Here is an 8,555-nt window from a genome sequence, read left to right as displayed (position 1 = left end):
TGCTTATATCAAGTCTTCCCTTTGTTGGGTAGGTGTTTTGTTCCTTGGTTTCTGTTGTCCTTTGGTTCTTAGGAGAGTTTGCTGACTGTGGGCTACCTGGGTAGGAAATGATTCTGAGATCCTGCCAGGTGTGGCCTCTAGGGGTCCTAGTTAGTATATGTTTCTTGGTATTGGGAGCTGACACTAAGGGATGGAGATGGGTAGAAGGAGGGTGCTGAGGAGGTCTACAAGAGGGAGGAAACCGTAGTGTGCCACCAGGATCTGCTTAGTTCTCTGGGAATGGGGCCAGAGGGTGAGGAGAGGCCACAGCAGGTAGTCTGCCACAGAGCAGAGGATGAGACTGGGAGATTGGGTTTAGAGGAAGGAAGGGAGAATGAAGGCCTGAAAAGTGTGTCTGTTTCCCTTCAAAATGTATAGTTTGAGGAGAAAAAGAGCATCAGGAAACTTGATGTTGGAGCTGTGCCTCCTACTGAAAGAGTTAAGTAGAAATGAAATAAATAAGTAATAAAGGGGTTGGTGCCCTCAGAGTGAGACGCCACACAGCCAATTCTGCAACTTGTGAAAAAAAAAAAAGGCCTAATGAATTATTTGTTCCTAAAGAACACCAACACCAACAACAATTTAACAATGGTAATTTTTGCTAATTTGTTGATATATTCTAGCTTTGTCAACTGACCTATCAATGCTACTTATGCACCTTTATTCTGAGTTTAGACATATTAGGTATTGAAGCTATTTAATTTTTTTTAAAGGTATGATCATTTATTTGTTACCCTTAAAGACTTATTTTTGACTAGACTCAGACTTAGAAGTAGAAGCTCTCAGAGAGGACAGCCTATGTCTCTTGGCGATCTGTTCCTGGAGCTTTTCTTTGGCTTCATTCTCTTGGCCAAAAATTTAGCATATTCTGCAGCCTCCTCCTTGTTTTTCTTGGTTCGTTGTTTCTTTAGAGCAATACAACGGCATTTGTGTTGCAGGACACGTGGAGTAACAAGACGTTGAATCTTGGGTGCTTTGGTCCTGGGCTTCTTACCTTCTTTGTTCAACGGCTTTCTGACCACGTATTGGCGGACATCATCTTCTTTAGAGAGATTAAAAAGCTTTCGGATTCTGCTAGCTCTTTTAGGTCCCAACCGATGAGGCACAATAGTACCTGTTAGTCCAGGAACATCCTTCTCTCCTTTTTTTTTTACAATGGGCAGGTTGAGAACACTCAGGTTGGCATCCACATTGCATCCTCGAACAGACTTGCACTTCCTCTCTCCCGTTCTCCTTGGTCTATAACAAGAATGCCCCTTACTCAACAGCAGGCACACTCTGCCGTGGGTCAACACGCCTTGCTTCATGGGAAAACCTTGTTTGTCATTCCCGCCACTGATTCGGACCACATAGCCCTTCCACTCTTCACCCAGAGCATCAGCAGCCACTTCTGTGGCCATGCGCTTCTCGTAGAACGTAGGAAGCTTGCGCTCAATGTCCACTTCGATGAGTTTCTGACAGCGGGTGGCAGGGAAGGAGATATTCAGTTTCATCTTGACACAGCCTACCGCCTAGGAGGCGCCAAGAAAAAGAGCGCTATTTAATAGTTTTTAAGGACTATTTCTAAGTCTTGATTTTTCTCTATTTAAGATTCTTGAAGATTGTAATTTTCTCCACCATATCTCCCATTTTAAAATCGAACCTTTCCCAATTTGGGGTTCAGTAATGCTCCTTCACAAATAGAGTCAGGCCATGTGATCCCCGTGAAGAAGTCACAAGCATGTGGTTGTATCTATCAGCAGCAGTGCATCCTGAAGTACGCTGGCTTGTGTGGTCTTCATTTGATGCTCACTCTGCTCACCTGGACGCAGTACTGCACCACTTCTCAATTATGTACTCTGCTTCCTTTGCAGAAACCTGTGGGAAAATGGTGCCAGATTCCAGCCCCACCCCCCGAAAAATGTCTTGCTCTTTCTTGTGATGCTTGAACTCATTTTCCCTCTGATTATCTTACTCAGTAGAAATATAGCTGTACTCATTTGCTTATTTTAGTTTTAGCTTCTTGGTTTTCTGTTTTAGTCCTATCTTTTCCTTGATATTTTTCACCCTTGTTAGTTTTGATTTACTTAATATATAGAAGATTGGCATGCTTCTAAAAAGTTACAATTGTATATAAAGTTCTTTATAAAGACTGGAACTTCAGCCTTACATGCAAAGTAACTCTTTCCCACCCACTATTTCCATGTAACAATGTAGTATTTTTTTTTTTATAACGAAGGCACATGTTCATGTATTTTTCTTTTTCTTTATAAGCAAAAGTAAACATAAGCTGCGTTGTGCTTTGTTTAGTTCCCTTAATATTTTTGAAAACATTCCACATAATACGTTATTTTATATTAATGTGTTGAGTGAAATTTAATTGCCAAACAATTAAAAATAACACAATCATTCAACAAAAGAGGCTATTTGAATTCCAGTTAGAACAGACGCCTTGTTTAATCCATATATTCAATTACTAGTGCTTTAAGAGGCCTGTGAACCCTGTGTGAATTCGATGTTCTGGCTGTGCCTTTCCTTTGGCCTCTTTCTATTGGAAGTTGACAATGCTTTCCTAGAAAAATCAAGAACACAGTTCATGTGTTTATCAAACTAAGGTGTCAATTATTTAAGTTAATTCTAAAATTTCATCATGTCAGCATAAATATATTTAAAAATTCTCATGAAAATTATAGAAGTCATGGGTTCACCTTTATTTTTTAATTTAAGTACATTGAATTTCTTTCTAGTTTTGGTTTTTTTTTTTTTTTTTTTTTTTTTTGGTTTTTCGAGACAGGGTTTCTCTGTGTAGCTTTGCGCCTTTCCTGGAACTCACTTGGTAGTCCAGGCTGGCCTCGAACTCACAGAGATCCACCTGGCTCTGCCTCCCGAGTGCTGGGATTAAAGGCGTGCGCCACCACCGCCCGGCTAGTTTTGGTATTTTAAATTGCTTGAGTGTTGGTTTGTGGGTCATTACAAACTCATTTTGCCTGTGAAAGACAAGTATAATGTTTTGCTCCCATAAACATGGAGCTCACATTTTTCAAGCTCCTTGTAAGGAGAGAGAGACAGAGAAGTGAAAAGTGTCCTCATGGACAACACATCCCACTTATTTTATCTAGATCCAGTGCAATTGAGTTTACGAGGACATAATCACTCAGTTATTGAAACAAGATTGCACACCCAATGAAGTTGTTCAGTTTCTCTAGTCAGAAAACATGGAGATGTGTTGGTTTAGTATGAATGCTATGATTGAAAAATGAGTATAGATTAATACAAAACAAAGATGCATCTGAGATTATATCTCTCAGTGTGAAATCAGGCATTGCTTGTATTACTAATATCTCTCAGTTGTAGGCAATGAGCTTCAGATTCCTGGACTTCTATCACGTAGAGAATGACTGAAAGACGATAGATCAGAAGCCTAAAAGCAGAGATTCTAGTCTTTGGGTATGAAGGATTTGACTAAGTGACCTCCTTGGAAGATATTCTTGACATAGAATAGGGAAGACAGTGAGGGTGTCAGAGAAGCATGTGAAAGAAACCAGTTGGCCAAGAGGAAGATCAGACACCTTCCTGACCAAGGCCAACAAGCAACAGAACACGTGTGGAGCAATCACTGTAGGAAAATGTATGAGAAAATGGATGCGTGCTAAGGACCCATAAGGCATTAGGACCTCAACAGAGGTGTGGCGCTGTTGGGCTTCTATCATTTTCCCACCTCTGGTCTTTTATGCCTTGGAAGTGTGTGTATTTATATAGAGTGTCTGCTTTTATTTCTACCTCTGTCTCTATCCATGTTTTTTTTGTTTTAGGACACAAGAAACTGGGCATTCCAGTGGCTATCTCCAGACTCTAGTACCCAAGGATAACTCCCTGAACATAATCTTGTCTAGTTCTCTGATTTATGGATTTCCCTGAGGAAGATATTAGAAAGGAAATAATGATGTGGGATTGGCAATTATTAATTTGCCAAGAAAGACATTAAAATCTTATTAGTGATGATTGCCAATGTCCATAAAAGAAAGAACATTTTAATAGCGCAATGATGGATTCTGGGTAAGTATATAGAATAAGTTGAATAAATAATTGCCTGTTGATTGAGCAAAGAAATAGAGCTTCATGAATACAGAAGACTTTAGTGAAAACGTTGGGAGAAATGTCTTTCTGTTTTATCTCTGTCTTTTTCTTCTGTCCATCTTATATTCACAGAGAAGATTTTTTTTAAAAAGACACATAATTTAAAATAAGAATACATTGTATGACTGTGTGAGTGGCAATAAATATTGGCCAGAAGAAGATTTGTTTGTCATGTGGATCCTTCACTTTGAAGACCTTGACTTCCCATCAGACGAATACCTCAGGAATGAACCCCACGCCTGCAGTAAGGAACTAGAAGAGAAGAAAACGCCAAGAAAGCCTGAGGGGCAGGATAATGGAGTGAGGGGAGAATGAATAGAAGGAAAATCTGCATACGTTGATGTAGACACTCTGTTGACTGTCTTAATTCATAGGAGAAGAAAACAAACCATTTGTACTATAACTGAGATTATTTTTGGAGGAGGCTATGATTTGGGTGGAGTTCAAGGTGAGGATGCTATGGGCATAAAGTAAGGATGACATGACTTAATTATTTTAAACATTTTCCCCCTAGTTGAAAGTTGGCTAGCATTTGCAACCCAGTAACGCAGAAGTATTTCTAGTTTGTTGCAGTCAGGTGCCCATGCTCCCATATACATTTTCTCCTCTGCTTCCACTACTTTTTCTGTCTTTTCCATCTAGATCAATTACAAATATTTTATTCATAATTACCCTTGTATGTATGTGCCTGTATGTGGGCTTGTGCATGAGCATGCACATGCCCACGAAGCCCAGAAGAGGGCACCAGATTCATTAGAGTTGGTGTTACAGGCAGTTGGGTGTTCCTGATATGTGTGCTGGGAAGTGAACTAGAGTCCTCCACAAGAGTGATTTAAGCTATTCATCACCGTCTCTCCAAGTTCATGATTTTTATTCATTTTTAAAGATTCACCCTAAATCTAACTCCTCTGAACAGTCTTAATTAACTTATCTTTCTAAGTTTTATGTCCTTCCTTTGTGCTGTCAGAGCATTCTTGTCATTTACCCTTTTGTTATCCTGAATCATGCTTCTTTTGTTTCAATTATTTGTCTTTTACTCAAAGTGGCTGACAGTCCAAGCTGTATCTTAGCTTTTCGTCTTCCTCTTTTCTTATTGTTGAACAACTAAATACTACTTCAAATCCATGAGCTTTTATGCCTGTAATTCCTTCTCACTATAATTGCTTTCTTCTCATTAGTTAGGAAACTTACTATTTTCAATAATATTCCTTATATTAACAGCTGCATGAAGTCTTTCTTGACCTTATCTCTCACTGCAGTAAATGCAATAATTTAGTCAACTGCGTTAATTTTGTACCTGAAGCTAAAGGATATTTTTCAAAATGATAAAATTGGGCTTTTCACACAAATATTAAAAATACATATGAAATATTTTATCCTCCAGTTAATAAGCAAACTACGAGCATTTTGTAACCACTTCTGATGAGAGGTAGATTTATAGAGATTTATGTATCTGAAAATTCATCAGCATTAACATAACAGGAACCACTGTGGCAAGAATATTTCACCATGACTGTTCTACAGACTAACTTCCATCTCGACTGACCTCGAACATCTAGTAAGGATAACAATGCACAGTTGCGTTGGTTACTTTCCTCACCGCTGTAACAAAATGCCTTTCTTAAAAAAGCAATTTAATGAAGAAGGAGCTTATTTTGGCCCTCAGTTGACATTACAGCCCACCAGGGCGGAGAATACACGGCTGCAGGAGCCTGAGGCAGCTGACCGCATCTTGGCGGCAATGAGGAAGCTTGCTCTCTCTTCTTTACTCCGTCTAGTATGCAGCTCACATAATGGTTCCACTCATAGTTAGGGTTCAATGTTTCCATAACAGTGAACCTGATCTAGGTAATCTCTCGAAGACATGCCTAGAGATTCGCTTCCAGGACAATTGCGATGGTTAGTGTTCCTTGTGAACTTGACAGAATCTAGAAGTGTGAACTTGGGAGAAGAGCTTCTGGGCATGTCTGTATGGGATTGCCTTGATTATATTAACTGAGGTGGGAACCCACCCTCTGGTGGTGGCACCACCGCCAGGACTGGTGCCCTGAACTGTATAAAATGGGGAAACCAGGCTGCTACACTAGCGCGCATGCCTCACTTGCTGTCTTCTTCCTATTGTGAACTTAATGTGACCAGCAGCTTCAAGCTCCTCTTGCTCCACCATGACAGACTCTACCTTGAACTGTGAGCTGAAGCAGACTTACTTTCACTTCAGTTGTCTTTTTTTGTTTTTTTGTTTTTTTCCCGAGGCAAGGTTTCTCTGTGTAATTTTGGTGCCTGTCCTGGATCTCACACTGTAGACCAGGCTGGCCTCGAACTCACAGAGATCCACCTGGCTCTGCCTCTGGAGTGCTGGGTTTAAAGGTGTGTGCCACCACTGCCTGGCCACTTCAGCTGCCTTTGTCTGGATCTTCTATCACTGCAATAGGAAGAGAAATGAAGACAGGCATCCTATTAAGTTGTCAGTTAAGGTTACCATCACACTAACCATCTGCACACTACTAGAGACGTACCTGTGATCTCTTTGACCACGTGAAAGTTACTCACGTTTTCCCCACCTTTAGTGATTGTTTTTTAAATTTACTCTTGAAAATTTATTTTCAGGACTTTTGACTTGGAGGAAACTAATGAGCATTTTGTTTGGTCATCCCAAACTAGGTTTTTCTGACATCACTCACCTCGACCATACCCCATAAGTTTGGCCTCAATGAGGTCAAAGTCATGTACTTGAGGCACACTGGAGCAAGGTTGGTGCTACATCTACCTTGGCCCCCAATATCCATTTCCTGGGCCCATCTCCAAAAGAGGTTGGTGATGACATTGTCAAGGCAACACATGATTGGGAAGTTCTGAGGATGATGGTGAAATTAACTCTCAGAACAGACAGACCAAGGCTGAGGTTGCCTCTTCTGCCTCTGCCCAGATCATCAAAGCCCTCAAGGAGCCACCAAGAGACAGGAAGCAGCAGGAAAACATAAAACACAGCAAGAATACAACTTTGATGAGATTGTCAACATTATTTGACAGGTATGATCTTTAGCCAGAGAACATTCTGGAACTATTGAAGAGATCCTGAGTACTACATAGTTGGTAGGCTGCAATGTGTATGACTGCCATCCTTAAGACATCATAGACGACATCAACAGCACTTTAGTGGAATGCTCAACTAATTAAAAAGTAACAAGAGACTATGTAGCCCAAATTGTTAGAAGGTCTTATTAATAAAAACAAACCCAGAGCCAGGTATTGGGGTGAATGCTGAAAGATCAGAGAAGCAGAACAAGCCACAGTCATCTCACCTTGCCAATTCCTCAGCTGATCCTGTTTCCTCAAACTGGAAGCCTCTGTGTCTTCAACCGAATAGATCTCAGCTGAACTGCTGCTCAAAAGCCTAAAAGCTTAACCAGGCTCTAGTTCCTGGTCCTCATGCCTTAAATACTTTTTCTTCTTTCTGCCATCATTTCCTGAGATTAAAGGCTCTTGTTACCATGCCTGGCTGTTTCCAGTGTGGCTTTGAACTCACAGAGATCTAGACAGATCTCTGCCTCTGGAATGCTAGGATTAAAGGCATGTGTGCCTCCATTTTCTGGCCTCTATATCTAGTGGCTGTTCTGTTCTCTGACCCCAGATAAGTTTATTAGGGTACACAATATTTTGGGAAACACAATATCACCACAAGACTATTTCAAGAAATGTTCATCTGGCAAAAAAATTTATTTTCATATTCCTCCCCTCCTTACCACACTCTAACTTCACAGTAAAGAAATTTGACTCTAAACTTTTCTATTTTATTAGAGAATTTCTTCTTTTCCCCTTTAGTTTGAAACAGGCCTCAACAAAGAAAAGTAGTTAATAACTGAGCATTTAAACACTGGATGACTACAGTTCACAATAATCTATCATGTATTTTATGAAGATCTGGGAGACAGAATTGTGAAGTCTCCAAACAAAAATATAAGGACAGGAAACTGTCCTTAGTGAACACTGCATGAATATTTTGAGATAGCACACTGTACCCAAATTAATGCATATAATATATAGATATATAATATATATATAAAATATAAAAATAATATAAAAACTGTGAGTAACTTTTAGACTCAATTGTAAGAAAGCATTGGAGAAATGGCATTGGAAGGATTATTTGGTGATTATTTCACTTTGTTTTTCTAGTGGTACTATTTAACTCCCAAATATAGACAGTTTCTTAGAATGGAAGAGTCTTCAAGGAACTTGACCACAAAGGAAATTAACTGGAGTTAGCTATGGTAAAGGTAGTCCTGAGCACAATAGTTTTTAAAGAACACACTACAGGCCAAGATCTTTCAATGTAGTTTTGTTTTACTTAAGTTTGAGATTGAATCATTATTATCAGTGTCCTTCGAAAGAAAGGGTGA

The 8,555-nt window shown here is 39.7% G+C and overlaps 1 protein-coding gene and 1 pseudogene across 1 annotated transcript; one reads left to right on the top strand and one right to left on the bottom strand.

Annotated features, from left to right (window-relative positions):
- Positions 1-821: 821 nt before the first annotated feature.
- Positions 822-1,532, bottom strand: LOC128114098 (40S ribosomal protein S6-like). The gene has a single exon (XM_052743957.1). It carries the CDS (start codon positions 1,530-1,532, stop codon positions 822-824), a length of 711 nt encoding a protein of 236 aa, XP_052599917.1.
- A 4,235-nt stretch (positions 1,533-5,767) lies between these two features.
- Positions 5,768-7,332, top strand: LOC128113923 (60S ribosomal protein L12-like; annotated as a pseudogene).
- Positions 7,333-8,555: the final 1,223 nt, after the last annotated feature.

The sequence above is a fragment of the Peromyscus californicus genome, unplaced genomic scaffold (genome assembly GCF_007827085.1).
Source record: "Peromyscus californicus insignis strain IS unplaced genomic scaffold, ASM782708v3 Scaffold_19__1_contigs__length_69161282, whole genome shotgun sequence".
Taxonomy (NCBI): domain Eukaryota; kingdom Metazoa; phylum Chordata; class Mammalia; order Rodentia; family Cricetidae; genus Peromyscus; species Peromyscus californicus.
This window is presented reverse-complemented; position numbering and strand designations above follow the sequence as displayed.

Bases quoted from the DNA above. Each gene is read 5' to 3' on its own strand.
- LOC128114098 (XM_052743957.1), bottom strand. From the start codon at position 1,532: ATGAAACTGAATATCTCCTTCCCTGCCACCCGCTGTCAGAAACTCATC.